The sequence below is a fragment of the Vanessa atalanta genome, chromosome Z (genome assembly GCF_905147765.1).
Source record: "Vanessa atalanta chromosome Z, ilVanAtal1.2, whole genome shotgun sequence".
Taxonomy (NCBI): domain Eukaryota; kingdom Metazoa; phylum Arthropoda; class Insecta; order Lepidoptera; family Nymphalidae; genus Vanessa; species Vanessa atalanta.
This window is the reverse complement of record NC_061902.1, coordinates 7,941,675-7,958,977: the sequence shown is the minus strand read 5'-3', so window position 1 is coordinate 7,958,977 and position 17,303 is coordinate 7,941,675. Positions and strand designations below refer to the sequence as shown.

General features: G+C 31.1%; 1 protein-coding gene across 2 annotated transcripts in view; it reads left to right on the top strand.

Annotated features, from left to right (window-relative positions):
• The window catches only part of LOC125076162 (titin-like), a 43,156-nt gene that overhangs the window by 12,148 nt on the left and 13,705 nt on the right, over window positions 1-17,303 (top strand). For both annotated transcript variants that reach the window (XM_047688150.1, XM_047688151.1), the window contains exons 2-12: window positions 1,788-1,902; window positions 2,410-2,583; window positions 5,064-5,244; window positions 5,564-5,688; window positions 5,770-5,948; window positions 6,224-6,385; window positions 7,063-7,205; window positions 7,488-7,868; window positions 7,990-12,738; window positions 13,474-15,564; window positions 16,117-16,833. In XM_047688150.1, the coding sequence (XP_047544106.1) occupies window positions 1,788-1,902; window positions 2,410-2,583; window positions 5,064-5,244; window positions 5,564-5,688; window positions 5,770-5,948; window positions 6,224-6,385; window positions 7,063-7,205; window positions 7,488-7,868; window positions 7,990-12,738; window positions 13,474-15,564; window positions 16,117-16,833 (9,017 nt within the window). The remainder of the gene's footprint in view (window positions 1-1,787; window positions 1,903-2,409; window positions 2,584-5,063; window positions 5,245-5,563; window positions 5,689-5,769; window positions 5,949-6,223; window positions 6,386-7,062; window positions 7,206-7,487; window positions 7,869-7,989; window positions 12,739-13,473; window positions 15,565-16,116; window positions 16,834-17,303) is intronic.

Here is a 17,303-nt window from a genome sequence, read left to right as displayed (position 1 = left end):
GCTACCATGAGAAAGGAGACCTCTAGTTTTTTAATGGGTTGTCCGGTGTACTAGGGTGCACTAGACATCCTGGACAACGGCGAGTCCCACATACCACTCCACTTCACAAGATTTCAAATTGATTGACAAACCTACAACCCTCATTCTAAACCGGTGGGTTTAACGGGATGAAAAATAGAGATGAGACTAAGCAAGGATTTTTAAAATACGTCTCTAAAGCGGCTTATATAGAGGATGAAATTTTTTATGGAAGTTCGTCATATTTGATGTTAGAAATATCAATTTTGCTATTTAGGTTTCTGTTAATAAGCTAAAGTTTTTTGGAAAAGTCATCACCTTAGAGGTTCATATTAAGGATGAAAGTCTATGGAAGCTTGAATAATAATATTAAAACAGGAGTATTGGCCACAGAACCCAAAAAATTACAAAAAATTGGACAATTTAGCGTGATAATGCAACAGATACAAGTTAGTACTTAGAAAATGCATAATTATTTATAATTTTATTATTTTTCAAGAGATAAGATTGTCTTATAAAAAATACAAATAATGTCTTCTAGCTCATAGAAAGAGTTTACCATTTTTATATTCAAGTCTTTACGTAAAGAAACCATATTAATTAATTTTAAACATTTTTTGTGGGCGTAAGCGTAACTCCAATATTACAAGATGTAAAGGGATTTCGTAACGATTGACGCAGCGAGTAGTCAAAAAGTTTACCTAACTATGATTATATTAAACAATAATGTCTTCATATTATATTACCCCTTGCAACATTCCATATTGTCCAGAAAATACATATTAGATTAAGATTCTCTTATAAGTGTGAATACCACTTGTATTAGGACTTGCTTCTCCATAACTAACATTTTCAATAAAATCATTTTTAAACTTTATGTATTAACAGTTACATATTATATCAATTGTTAAGCTTAAATTAGAGCTAAATATAAATGATATTACTAATATTGTTAAATCGAATTGGTTTGTTACAACTGATTGCATTGGCAGTGTCAATCTGTTTAGTGCGCAATTCGTCGAAAATTGACAACAATTTCAAAAAATATTTAGAATACTAGGATAACAGCAGACTAGGGCTTTCCTGAAGCTTGTCACAGATCTTCACCTACCTTCTTTCCAAATGACCTCTAAACATAATAATTTTGAAGTTGTATCAAGTAGTTCCCCCAAAATACCCTACATATGTACAAGTTTTCTTGAAGGTTACTTATATAATAAATAACATAATGACTGAGCAAATATTGTATAATTACTTTATAAAACAGCTTTTTGGAATAGGTAAATGTTGACTTTTTCATAAAATCTTGTCAATCTTAGAAACAAGACTCGAAGAATAAGAAAAACTAAGATGTTTAATGGATTTATAAATAAAGGATGTTTTCGTGTCGAGTAACATAACACGTCGCTAAGATTTCAAAGGCAAGACAATGTAACGTTATGCTTAACGCGGTCTTTTGTCTGGGTTCGCATGCTTGGCCTCACTTCTTTGCTAATATGTATTTTAAATTAAATTAAATTTGTAAAATTCTTAAAAGAATGTTTTTTTCACAATCATACCATTTTATTTTTAAATATCTATATCATATAAAATTACATTATAGTGGTTCTGTATTTAATATTAATAAAAACAAACATTTATGTCTAGCCGTAAACAGGCAAATGAAACCAGGAATCCAACAAATAGACAAAATAATAATATATAAACCCAGAGAATCATGAAAATTGAAATTTAATAAAAATCACATAAGAGTATAATTAATATTATAGGAGTCGAGCGGGAGCGAAATTAGACGACCGCTTTTCCAAATCGGACGACGCGGGCGGCGTCCGTCTGACCATCACCGCTGCGCGGACCGGGGACAGCGGTGTTTACACCCTGCAAGTAAGTTATTTACCATAAACTATTATTTAAAAACTAAAAGTATTTCATACAAAGTTTTTAAGTCGCCGATTATTACGAATAACTATTAATAACATGGCTGAGAGTATATTCAGGTGTTGCAACACTTGTTATGTTTATGTTAGCATACTATAACAATGCTGGAACGTTGAACATTCCTATATTCATTAACAAACGTTTAGTAATGTTTTAACAATTAAACAAGCAAGAAATGTTTTGAAACCTTTAAAATATAGTAAGTTCAAATTTATATGTAATTGATATTATTATAATCTTCTAAGGAAAATTCAGCTGAGTAATATTATAAATGCAATATGCAATTTATCTGTTTTTTTACTCATCGCGACTACATTATGGAACTAATTGCAATTTTGACAAAAATGTAGTATATATAATTCCAGAGAGGGAAATCAAGTGCACTGTTGTTTTATAACACAGGTATTATCCCGAAATGTCGTTGAAGTTATTATTTTAAATTATCAACATTAGGCTAGCAATGCTGCCGGTAAGGACACGACCCGGGTACGACTGGAAGTTTCCCCGGACGAAATGCCGACTGGCGAAGACCCGCCAACTTTTCTACGACGTCTGCAGGACCTTACGGTGAAGGTCGGCACGCGGACAAGGTTTCTTGTCGAAATCGTCAGTTCTACCGAATGCAGGGTAAGTTATTTGATGCGTATTTTTTGCTAAATAAATAATATGTAACATATATTATGTAAAGTAATGTATAACATTGACATAAATAATATGTAGATGTATCAGATATATACTGTATAGAATTCGATAAGTAATTTGAGTAGAATGTCACACTTACACTTTTGGCAACTAACAATGTTGTTTGGACGGTTACCATAAATTATTTTACATTGTAAATTAGATTATGTGAAAACGATTTCACATTTAACCTCACCTTTATAAAAATAAAGGTGAGGTTAAATGTGAAATCGTCGACGCCTTTACGTTTATTAATTTTAAAGACTATCGTCATTCACGATAGGCATATAAAAAATGAATTATTAATTTAACCACTTTAATGGTGCTATTGCAAGTCTGTTCGGTTACAGGTCATGGTCTCGGGTCAATTATGAAGTTATTGTGTTCTTCTAAAACGAAATTGCTTGAAACAGCTTGTAGTGTTGCATTCGCGTCTCTGAAAACACGTAAATCCATTGATCCGGCGCCTGACCTCATCCTCCTGTGTCGGACTGTTTTCCCATGGGACTACGAAAGGTCTTGTTATTGGTTACATACAACAATAAAAACATCTTCTTCGCAATTGGCTATTCGCCATTGAGTTTAGTCGTCATAACCGTTATCAGTCAGTAGGATATCAAAATCGTATTTTATAGGCAGCTACTAGATACAATTTTATTGTTCAAATCATTCCTTGTAACTTGTAAGTCAGTCAGACGAAACTATTAGAAATAAATGGATGAATGATATTAAATTCTACAGAATTGAATTTTCTGCGAGAGTAAGAGCAAGAGATCCTAAACAATAGTGACACTATAAGTGCTAAGAATAAATATCACCACATAGTATAAAACAAAGTCGCTTATCGCTGTCTGTCTGGCTCTGTATATGCTTAGGTCTTTAAAATTACGCAACGGAATTTATTGCGGTTTTTTTTTTGCGGTGTTTTTAAGAGAAATATTGACTTATTTACGAAGAGATTTTAAAAATTCAGCAATCCTTATTCATTTGAGTACCTTAAATACATTGTACATTTAATATAGATCAATATGGCAATTTACAGCATGTAATTTAAATGAATCTTTTCGAAGAGATTACAGATTTAAAATGCAGGGACATAGATGGTTTGTATAGCCTGACTGGAAAGCTGTGAACGTTGTATATAAAGACATTCTGTAGTACATTTAGTATCAGCATTGCACTCAAGCAAAGCCGGCGCGCGTAGCTAGTTTGTAATATATCCGATTCTTTTCAATAACGTTATTTATTTTAAAATTTTATTTACATTAAAAACAGTCATTAATTAGAATAGTTGGTGTGTGTGGGGGAGGGGGGTGTATTATAGTAGAACCCACACAAACCCGATAAATATTTCTTCCTTCTCATTTACTTATTGATGATTTATGATGATGTATAATATACAAAAACTAGATTTATTAGCAAATAAAAATTAAAAATATCTTTCTTTAATAATTACATCAGAGATATTTATTAAATGTATACCCCCTGGAAAGCGAATAAGACCTTGAATAACTCAGGAATGCGTACGTCAAACCTAATGACATAATTCTCTATTTTTAATAACTGAATCGTCGTCTTCTCAATGTTTTTGTGGGAGATTCTACAACTGCTTTATTAGTATTTTACTACACTCGTAAAATAAATTTATTGTAACTATTTACAATGGTAAAAAGTTTTAACGTTTGATTTATTTAAATAAATATAGAGTTTAATCAGTGTTTAATGTAACGTAAAAGACTGATGGAACGTATTTTTTAAAATATTGTTCGAATTAGGATTTTCTTCTAGATCTTGCTGTCATTGCTGATCTCAGAATACAGAATAATGTACTTGCAGCCTGTTCCTTTAATCTTAAAGCCGATCCGCCTATTTACTAGGTTTCTTTTCATCGGGACAGTGGATGATATTTATAATATAAATAATATAATATAAAAATTATATATTGATTTTATAACTTACGTTTAGATTAGGTTAGTTTTGATTTCGCGTTCAAATCCTTATACCTGGTTTTATTTAGTAATTATAGCCCAATTTTTTTATTTATTGGAATTATATAACTATCGTTAATCAAGTAAAACGGAATACGTAAAAGCCCACACCATGACTTGTAAGATATTTATATAAATTAAAAAAACCTCTTTGTGTTCTTGTATTACTAAAATATTTATTGAATATAACACACACGCAACAACGCGCGCGTAATACTACATACTACGTAATACGCATAATACATACTCTTACACAAATACAGAAACACACCTCTCAACTTCTTTGTGATACTTGAAGCCATCCTCACTATTCCTTCAATGAGAAGTACAACATCAAACATATGCATGTAATTGACCTTAGATATTTAGTTAAGATCTACAACTACTACTCATAGATTTTGACGAATGTATAATTATTAAAAATATTGTTTTACACAGGTGACATGGTATCGTAACGAACGCCGATTGTTAGAAGCGGAACGGATCGCTTTGGTACGTGATGGTAACTTCTGGTGCGCCGACATCTCTGCTGTGAGCGTGGACGATGCCGGCAGGTGGACATGCACGGCGGAAAACGTTGGGGGCCGGGCCAGCTGCTCGGCACATCTTAATGTTTTAGGTCAGTTTTAATTTGAAAATACGTAAGTAGTTCTCATGTAATGTCAATGTAATCTTAGACACCTGTACTTTTGAGCTAAGAATATGTAATAAGTATGTATTTTTTTCTTTTATAACTATAGTAGAGAATCACAGAATCAATGCGAGACCATTATTAAGCTATACAAGAGATATCTCATATATATAAATACCTTTAACGTCACTCAACTAAGGAAAACTTGTAATTGAAATTTATTATCACGTCGCATTATACTACATATAATATAAAATCTTGATCAACGTACTGTTTTTAATTATAGCATAATATATAAAAATTTTAGTTCCAAAAGCCTACAAGAGGCCAGAATTTGTAGAAGAACTTCGAGCATTACTTACAGAACAAGGTACAGTGTCGCTCGAATGCAAGGTGGTGGGGGTTCCGACACCGGTGCTTCGCTGGTTTAAGGTAAAGCAACTATAGTACCTTAATTTATTCTTAAATACTATATTAATTCTATTAACATAAATTTGTTTAATAATATTAAAGGATAGTCGTGAAATCAAAGCGGGGGATGTTTTCGCTTTGACTGCTAATGCTGAAGATCCAACCTCACTTGGTACTTATACGTGTGAAGCTGTAAACTGTATGGGCAGGGCTTATTCGTCATCAAAAGTTCACGTAGTCGGTCGTGCCAGCAGGGAAGGTTCCTCGCGACCAAGCTCGGGGTATCGCAATTTTTTTATGAATGTCATTATATGATTGTTTTAATATTTTCTTAGAAATATTATTATTGTTGTTTTTTGATTAAAGTAAAGGAAATTAAATGGAATAAAAGTTATGTTTTTGATATGCCCACATGAGGTAAAAATATTGTGAATTATTTAAAATGCCATCCTAAGACTTTTATGATAGGTGAAATTGGCAGATTTAGTCGCTTAACTAAAATAACACGCAAAATAAGAATATTTATGTTTTAATCGTATGTTTTTTTTTATTTCAGAGGAATTACACCAGAACCGCCTCCTATATTTACCAAAGAACTAGAGGACCACTTCATAAGAATCTGTGAGCCTCTAACTTTAAGTTGTAACATCGTGGTACCGCCGTGGCCTCGCAATGTCGTCTGGTACAATAAAGAAGGAAAAATCGACCCTAGTGAGAGGTAAGTTGAAAAGTAGTGAAATTGGAATAACAACTTGAGAAGATTGGATATCATTATTTGCCCCGGAAAAAAGTTCGTTCGTTATTTTTCTAAAATAAAAGTTTAAAAAACTAAAAAACACGCTTTTAGCACGCACTTAAATTTACAAATGGAGCGTTTTGTCCAAAAATAATAGTTTAAAAAACTAAAAAACAAGGTTTTAGCACGCACTAAAAATTATAAAAGCAAACCCTTTCATTTAATACCTATAACATGGGGGTGCATTTCAAATAGCCAATCCAAATTTAAGTCACGTGACTATTTTTTTCGTATTCCTGACAGCAAATCCTATCATTTGATATCCATATCATGGGGGTGGATTTCAAACAGGCAGTCCACCATCTTAGGAATGCCGCATGTACCTATTATAGTATATGATGTGATATTAATATAGTATGTGAGCTAGTCATGTATTGTGATCAGAACTCAGAGCGTGTGCAAAATTTCATCTTAATCGAAGACCGGGAAGTGAGTCAAATTAAGATTTCAAGATTTTCTTACATTCATAGTTAGTTACAAGTGAAGCTAATATAAGCGTGTTAAAATTAAACTGAACTCTTACTCGGTAGTCTTCATTAAAAAATAACTATATTCAAACAAGTTGTTGTTTAATATTTGTTCACTCACTTTATTTTCAGATATCGTGTTCTTGAAGATGGCGTTGGGGGTTATTTGTTAGAAATACCAATTGCCGAGTGGCCAGACGAGGGCGAATGGAAATGCGTAGTGACGAGTACAGGCGGTCGAGTCGGCATTTCTACGTGTTATGTATCCATGGATGGTATTGTGTATTTGTCGTTAGTTACAATTCGATAGTTTCAATAAATAGGAATTGTATTTGTTTATCAAAATCAATTTAGATCTTGTATTATTTAAAAAAACACATGTACAACTGATGTTTTAATATATTTTCTTTTATTAAAACTATCAAATCTTCACAGATGTATTATCTATGCCTGGTGTAATAAAATATTCCACTGTTATTTGATTACAACTTGACCAAATGCGATCCTAAAAAAGAAACATCATATATAGTTATTTAGCAAATCTTTGTTTTTTTCAGTACCAAAGAACTATCGTAAACCACGTTTTATGGAAAATCTACAAGCTGTTTTAACAGAAGAAGGTCTCGTGTCTTTTGAATGTAAAGTCGTTGGATTCCCTACGCCAGTACTAAGTTGGTTTAAAGATGGACAAGAATTAAAACCTGGTGATGTATATCAGCTTACTGGCACGAACTCGTTGGGTTCCTATTGCTGTATCGCGAGAAACTGCATGGGCCAAGCTAGTAGTTCTGCAGAACTGACTGTAGAAGATATACAAAATCAGTTAAATGAAGATGAAAAATTGCAATTATTCTCGAAAAACCAAGCTCCTAAATTTTTGCAAGGCTTAAAAAGTATTGAAGCTAAAATTGATGAACCATTCCGTTTTACTATTAAAAGTAAGTAGATGTTATCTGTCTAAAAATAAATCAAGCTATTTTGTTAGTAAACATAAAACGAATTTTCTATATATTCTATTTATACTACATTTGTAACAATTTAATGTTTCATTTGTTTCAGTTGCCATTCCGCCTGAACCTACAGTATCGTGGTATCGAGATGATCAACCAGTTGATGAATCTTTGCGTTGTCATCATGGAAAGGAAGAGCGTGGTGTATTCTTTTTAGACATTCAGAATCTTGAGTTTATGGACCAGGCCGAATGGAAATGTGTTGCTATGAATAATTATGGACATAGTGTAACGTCATGTTTCCTTAAATTAATAATACCACGACATTATAAAAAGCCTCGATTCCTAGAAAATCTTCAAGCCATATTATCTGACGAAGGAGCTGTTAATTTAGAGTGCAAAGTGATCGGTGTTCCGCAGCCAGTTTTAAAATGGTATAAGGATGGGGAAGAACTAAAGCCGGGTGATATACATAGAATTATCTCCGGCCAAGATGGTACTTGTTGCCTCGGTACGTATACATGTGAAGCGCAGAATTGTATGGGTATCGCTGCTAGCTCAGCATCTTTACTCGGCTTTGAGGATTCGATGAAAGCAAAAAGTAAAAAGAAAGCCGATGAACAAGCTTTACAAAGAAATTTATCACTAAGTACAATTCATGAAGAGCGAACATCCCAAATGTACGATACGCCAGTTGGTGATATAACTTTAGATGAAAAAGGTGAGATATCATTTTCTTTTGATGGAAAAGAAGTATCTGTTTCATTATACGAAACGCCGGATTTAACAGAAGAGGAAGCATTACAAATAGTGGAAATGTATGCAGACCAATTATCTGAAAATGTAACCGAACATAATGTAGTTGAGCTTCCTCCTTTACGGTTTGTTAAAGAAACTTCCACATCAGGTAATTTGTTAATGGAAGCTATAATTATTGATGTTTCACCTGAGTATTTTACATCTCCCGAAGAAGATCTCAGAACTGAAGCTGATATTGAGGATATCTCAATTGCGGATGAAAATGGTCCTCCGCAACTTTCACTAGATCAGGAAGTGGAAGGTGAAGATTATTTGGAAAAAACAATAGCAATGTTATCAGATGAAATTGCAGACTTTCCTAAAAAAGTTAATAGAAAAAAGTCAGATTCACAGAGAAGTGCCGACGACTACTTTAGTTTATCGCGAGATCAATCTCTTTCAGAAGAAAAAAAAGACGATGATACTCAAATATTATCTGAAAGCGATCTTCAAAGTTACGCAAGTGCGCGAAGTTCTGGAAAACCAAAATCAAAATCTTCCAAACCTTCTATTGAAGACGGCCAGGAATCTTCTGATATTACAAAAACAGTTTTACTTAAAGAAGATTTACAAAACAAGGCGCTTGAAACAGAAGCTTCAACTACTACACCTAAAAAACAAAGGCGTAGGAGTCGGAGCTCCCGAAGATCTAGTTCAGGTAGTGAAAAATCTTTAAACAAAATGAAAGATATTGAAATAAAAACCGAACCAGAAAATCTTTCGACTAATTTAGACGTTAACAAGGAAATCATAAAAACAGTTATGAACGATACTAGTTTATCTCTAACAGAGGTAATGAATGAGATACAAATCCTTGAACGTGATATTATATTAAAATCTGAGTTCATGTCTACTGCAGCTACTGCATCAAACAGCTTAGAAATAATTAATAGCTTGATAACCCCTTTGTCGGAAATACATAGTATAACAGATGCTATAAGAGAGACAGTTAGTGAATCTTCCGAAAACATCACACCATTATTGAACACACTTCCTCAATCACTAAAAAATCTTCAAGATTCACTTACAATAATTAGTAAGTGTATTGACGTAGAAAGTGATAACAAGACTCTTGTTAAGAAAACATGTATGTCTATTATTCGAAATTGTGGTAACCAGTTACATAATATAATAAGAAACTTGAACGATACTATTTGTAATGAATCCTTATTTGTTGAAAAGATGCAGATGTCAAACATTGAAACTGTAACTACTGACTTGATAAATATTATACATTACAACATAGATATTCTCAAAAGTGAAGAAAATAAAAAATCAGAGAAAGGTTCTAATGTTCAGGAGGCAACTTTAGAATCAAAACATTTACATGCTACACAGAAAGCTATACATGAGCTCAGGGGGTCTCTAAGGTCTCTATTATTTATAATAGATGAGGTAGATAATTGTAACGAAACAAATTATGTTAATATCAAAAAAAGTGAAATTATACTAAATGACATGTCAACTCCAATCCAAGACTTACAAACAGCTCTAGAACAGATAGAAATTCTTTCAGTAACCGAGTCAAACTCTGATTTACAAAAATATAATACAGAAATTATAGAGAAAGCTATGGAATCTGTTTTAAAATTAAGAACATCATTTGAACAACTATCAGGAGAGGAAAGCACTATTGAAAACAAGGATGGATTAAATGAAGTTTTGAATGAAATAAAAATAAATATAAGGGAAATATCGATACAATTAGAAGAACTTGAAACAAAAACTGGTAAATTTGACATTTTAAGTAGTGATAATAAATTAGAAACACTTCAAAAAATTGCTCAAATTTTGATTAATTTGGAGAATAATTTACCAATACTTGAAAGTGCTTCTAGTGTAAAAGGCCACATGACGGAGTTTCATAAAAATTTAACGAAAGTTCTGGAAAACGTAATTGAAAGCAATGATGCAAACAAATATTTCACTTTATTGGAAATTTGCGATGCTGTCAACAGGATGAATACTTCAATCAAAAGTATAGAAACAAACAATGTGCTGTCTATGGCTAGTATTGGCAATACACTTAAAATAATTTACACGAACGTTTCCAATAATGTGTTTGAACAAGAGTTAAACTTTTCGATGCTCGAAAATATCAGCAACCTGCTAGTGTGTATTCAAGAAACTACTAATAAAGCAGAAGAATTAAGAATTAATGAAAATTTAGAAGAAGTAAAAGATTTATCATTAGAAAAATATGAAGAAAGCAAAGTCAACGTTGTGCTTGAAAATATAGAACAAACTATTATTGCTATCAGTAATGTGATATCTCATGAATCATTAACTTCAAAAGACTTTTCTTTGAAAAAGGCAATGGAAAATATTTGTCCTATTTTAGTAGACCTTAAATACTGTATTGCTTCTTCAAACGTGAAAGCTACTGAGAAATATGAAAAAATATCTGAATTAGAAAGTTTATCTTTGTCACAGTCTATTGCTAATCCGCTCATCGACTTACATCAAAATATAAGTGTTCTTAATCAAGTTATATGTGAAAACGCTGACAGTCGAGAATTTAGTGTATTATTGGAAGACTATGCTAAGCCACTTTTAGATTTACGTGATACTTTAGAAATTTTACAACATGATGTTATTTCACAATATCTTGATAATGAACCAAATCCTGAATTAAATACTAGTATAGCAAATGTTGTAGAAAGTCTTAAAAGTTGTATAGTCATGATTCAAGAGCAACATGTTATAGAAGCTGCTGATGATATGTCAACATTAGAAGACATATCTGGTATAAAAACTACTGCAGATGTATTACCCAGCGATGAGTTTACAATGGTAACTGTAAATGAAATGGAAAATGTGCAATTTGCTGAAGAAACTATACCATCAGCTTCTGGTCAAGCCTTACAAATATTGAAGGAAACTATAAATACATTGCAAGACTCAGAACTATTAAATATTATAGATTCCATTGAGATTCCTGAATATTCTTCAATAAAGTCAATCAATATTGGATTAGAAGAAGTAAGCGCTCAAATTGAAAGTATTTTACATCCCATTACTATTGAGTCTTGTGAAGAACTGTCACGATTTTCACAGTTGGTAGAAATAATTCAACCACTGCAAGAAATAAGACAGCATTTATCAGTTATTGACATAGATAACATTCCAGTGTATGAAAATAAAGCAGATTCAACTCCTGAAAAAATGAGCCTTATAAAGGAAAACATACAAAACTTTAAAAGTAATCTAAACGACTGCTTGGATGTTTTACAGCCCGCTATTGAAATTACTGATACTACTATAGAAATATCTACTAAAATAAGTAATATACGACACATATGTGATGAAGTAAATAGTACTCTTGACAAATTAGAAGAAAGTATCACATCAAATAAAGGAATTAGTACAGTGAATAACCGATTAAAGGAAACGGTTAATCTTTTTGTAAAAACGATTAATTCTCCCGATAATACGGAACAAGTAAAACATGCAATAGAAAATCTTTATGAAGCTGTAATTTTAATAAAAGAAGACTTGACGCAATTTGTATATGATAATCCCGAATCATTATCAATAGAGAATACGTTTATACAACTTATTAATGATATGGAAAAATGTATTATTTCCTTAGAACAATATAATTTTGTAAATTTAACTCAATTATATAGTTTGAAAAAGAAGGTGATTGAAATTAAAGAGATAGATAAACGATATAATGTAAATCAAAATTTAGCTGAATTGATAGCACCTCTAGACTTGATATACAAAAAAATGTTATTAGATTCAAAAGAAGAAAAGGAGGCCCAAGAAATAGTAGTGATAGATTCAACACCATTCGAAATGCAATTAAGTTATATCAATGAAAATATTAAAAAGGTTGAACAGTGTCTTAATCTTGAAAATATATCTATTAACAGGGATGATATAAGCGTGGTTATAAAACTTAATGAAACAGTTAATTGTATTTTAAATTATATGAAAAATACGCAAATGTCTGAATGCTTTAAACCAACAATGCAATCCATTAAAACTTTGGGAAAGATACTCCATCGTATTTTATCTCCAGAAAAAGTTGAAGACAAACATAGATCACTTAAAGGTGAGTTTATAGTAATCGTTTTTTAGTGTTGGTATTATTATAGTTTGAACAATAAAAATAATTATTTTATAGATGTTTACTCTAATATTTATTATTTTAGGTATAACAAACTTTTATCGAATAAACGGTCGTCATCAAACTTTTTTATATATTATATTATTAGTAATTTCTTAGCTTAGTATTCATATTCAATATGTAAAATTACATATCAATTGTTTAAAAAATCTTATATTACATTGTTATATGATATATTCAGAGGAACTTTTTTCAATGCGTTTATGAAGCCTTTAAAACTATTTCAATTAGCGCTCTTTTTGACAGTGCAACCACAAAACCAATAAATATAAATGTTATTAAAATTATCAATACGTTATTTTGTTTATCAATACGTCGTATCTATGATAATCTATTTATATATTTTTTAAAATACCTTGGACCCGTTTTATTAGCTACAGTTATATATATACATGTATGTATAAAGCTTATAGCTTAAAAAAAGTTTGTATCATAAGTTCAAAACGCTAAGATTAAAAAATGTGGCGGAAACTGTAAGCACTTTAAGGATAAATATATCAGCCCCAGAAACATACTTAACTTGAGTGAATAACTCAAAAATAATTTAATTAAACAGACATTAAATTTCTCATCCATATAATAGTTCCTGAACAAAAAATAGCTTTATTTACCACATTATATTTTTAAAGTAATAAGTACATTAATTTTTTATTTTTATAGAAAAGGCAGAAACCCTGTTACAACACATGGACCATTATATTGAAATTATAGAAATTGTCGAAGAAGTATCTGCTGTGATAAAGATAGAAGATTTGAAAGAATCAGCAAATATTGTGAGAGAATTACAACAAAGTATAGTAACTTCAATTCCATCTTCTGAAGTTACAACTGAAAGTTCTTCAAATAACAAAATTAAGGAAGAACAAGCAGAAATAGCTCAAAGATTACATAAAGCTTTGATGATGTTGCAAACACAGGCTTTGGAAAGTACACAAGAGCTCACAACAACTGCTAATGAAGATATACGTCAGCAAATTATTGAAGTCATATCAGATTTACAAAATGACTTCATTGCTTTAAAGGGTACAAATTTAGCTATAGAAGAAAGTTTAAAAACTGCTGGTCCTGAAATAAGTCAAGAAAAAACAGAAGTATCTTCCCAAGATGGACACACCACACAAGCTACTCTTGAATCTGAACAACGAAATCTTTTGGATGAATCAGAAAAAACTGCAAAACCTGAAATGATTCAAGAAAAAACAGAAGTATATTCTCAAGATGCACAGACCACTCAAGTTATTCTTGAATCTGAACAACGAAATCTTTTGGATGAATCAGAAACAACTGCAAGTTTTGAAATGATTCAAGAAAAAACAGAAGATTATTCTCTAGATACACAGGCTGCTCAAGTTATAATTGCATCTGAACAACGAAATGATTTGGATGAATCAGAAACAACTGCAGGTCTTGAAATTATTCAAGAAAAAACAGAAGAATATTCTCTAGATGTACAGTCTGCTCAAGTTATTCTTGAATCCGAACAACGAAATGATTTGGATGAATCAGAAACAACTGCAGGTCCTGAAATAAGTCAAGAAAAAACAGAAGTATCTTCTCAAGATGGACACACCACACAAGCTACTCTTGAATCTGAACAACGAAATCTTTTGGATGAATCAGAAAAAACTGCAAAACCTGAAATGATTCAAGAAAAAACAGAAGTATATTCTCAAGATGCACAGACCACTCAAGTTATTCTTGAATCTGAACAACGAAATCTTTTGGATGAATCAGAAACAACTGCAAGTTCTGAAATGATTCAAGAAAAAACAGAAGATTATTCTCTAGATGCACAGGCTGCTCAAGTTACAATTGCATCCGAACAACGAAATGATTTGGATGAATCAGAAACAACTGCAGGTCTTGAAATTATTCAAGAAAAAACAGAAGAATATTCTCTAGATGTACAGTCTGCTCAAGTTATTCTTGAATCCGAACAACGAAATGATTTGGATGAATCAGAAACAACTGCAGGTCCTGAAATAAGTCAAGAAAAAACAGAAGTATCTTCTCAAGATGGACACACTACACAAGTTATTCTTGAATCCGTACAACGAAATCTTTTGGATGAATCAGAAAAAACTGCAAAACCTGAAATGATTCAAGAAAAAACAGAAGTATATTCTCAAGATGCACAGACCACTCAAATTATTCTTGAATCTGAACAACAAAATCTTTTGGATGAATCCGAAACAACTGCAAGTCCTGAAATGATTCAAGAAAAAACAGAAGAGTATTCTCTAGATGCACAGGCTGTTCAAGTTATTTATGAATCTGAACAACGAAATGATTTGGATGAATCAAAAACAACTGTAGGTCCTGAAATAAGTCAAGAAAAAACAGAAGTATCTTCTCAAGATGAGCACACCACACAAGTTATTCTTGAATCTGAACAACGAAATGTTTTGGATGAATCAGAAAAAACTGCAAAACCTGAAATGATTCAAGAAAAAACAGAAGTATATTCTCAAGATGCACAGTCTACTCAAGCTATTCTTGAATCCGAACAACGAAATCTTTTGGATGAATCAGAAAATACCAAAGATATTGTGTCGAAGACTGAACAACCAATCCAACATTTAGAATCCAATGATCAATACAAACATGATAAAAATGCGGAAATATTAACTCAGTCTAATATTCAGGTTAACGAAGAGGAAAAAAAATTGTCAAACGATGAAAAGTCTTTGATTGATGTCTCAGAACTTAAAAAGCCATCTTCCAAATTTGAAAATCTAGCTACTATAAAAGGTAATAATTGTAGTATTATACAGTATACAATGTGCCTGTCACGTCAACGCTTTAAATGATATCCCCAATAATATATGGCGTTTTAAGACAAAACAAAAAACAATCAAATACATTAATTAACTTAGCCACGGGACATTTTTTTTTTCATTGCATTAATTTACATCATCCTACATCATTATCGGAGATATTGTTACATAAATACCAGCGGGTCAATAACTTACTTACTTACTTACGGGAAAAATACTTTTATTAAATAGTATTTTACTTTGTTTTAATTTCCGTATGAATTATTTTGTTCGAAAATTTCACTTTTTTATTATTTGGCTATTTGTTTTGTCGATAATTTTATCAACCCTATATTAACGAAGATTAATCGTCGTTTCATTTAATTTGATGACGTCGGCAACTTTTTCCTTTAATTTTGACTAATTTTTAAAAAAAAAAAAACAAAATTTTATTTTAAAAAAAGAGGTTTATTTTTCAATAATAAATTATGTTCTATTGCATATTATTTAGTTATTATTAATATTTTTTTACCATTGTTTGTTGTAGATATACTAATAGAAAATATAAAAGAATACATTTCCGATGAAACAATGATAGTTCTTTCTAAATTATCCCACCCATTACATTGTGAACATCTTAAGAAAACCATTGAAATAGCCACCCAGCTATGGAACAAAACTGTAAGCGAAAGTTCTTCTCCTGAACAAACTGAATTATCAAGTTTTACAACGGAACAAATTGAACTAGTGTTAAGTTTAAATGAAGCTATATTAATTATGTATGAGACAACCATTGAAGAGAGCCAAGAATTAGAAATTAAAGTTGGTAAAGATGAATTAAATGTCTTTAAAGATGTTGTTAATAATTTACGCTGTACACTTCAGGAAATTATAAGTAATATGAACACATTAACATATTTTGCTGAAGTTAGTGAATTACAACCAGAAAAAACAAATAAAGATTTAGTCGAAAATATCCAGCCTATTCCTTCTGTATCACATACAACACCTCGTTCTAATGAAATTGAAAAAATAAACGAAGCGAAATATAATATTATGGATACATCATCAATAGAAGTTGTGGGTAGTTTAGAAAATAATAATAACATTTTGAAAAGCGGAGATGTATCTGACGTAAAAATGTCAATAAGTGCAACTGATTTACATACAGCAAAAAAAGAAGATATTATTTGTAAAATGACAACAGATACAAAAAATAGTAAAGAGTTTGACGAAGATATAAAACAGAAGCCAGTAAATAAAGGTATGATTTAAAAAAATATATTTTGTAGATGATATTATTATTTAATAATAAATTACTTGAGTGATGTGTCTAAAATATAAGGCCGCAAATCCCGAAACCCTATCTTGAAACCCCGGTACGCCCGATAAAAAGTTATAGAGTTTTTCACCCAGCAGTATTTTTAAACTATGATTGATGATCTGATGGTAATTTTACAGCACTGCTTAATTAATGTAGTATATATGAGTTATTTATGTAATATAATTCAATTGATGTTACTGAATAATATTTTTTTCATAAAATAATATGATAATATAATGATTGATAAACAAAAGTATTACAGTGACTATGGTTGCAACTCTCAGTTAAAGGGAACTCTCTATTAAAGGAAACAATTTTATAATTTATTTATAAAATAAATAATAAAAATTTGAATATTAAATACAAGTATGTCAATTAATATTACGAAATTTTCGCTAAATGCTACTAGA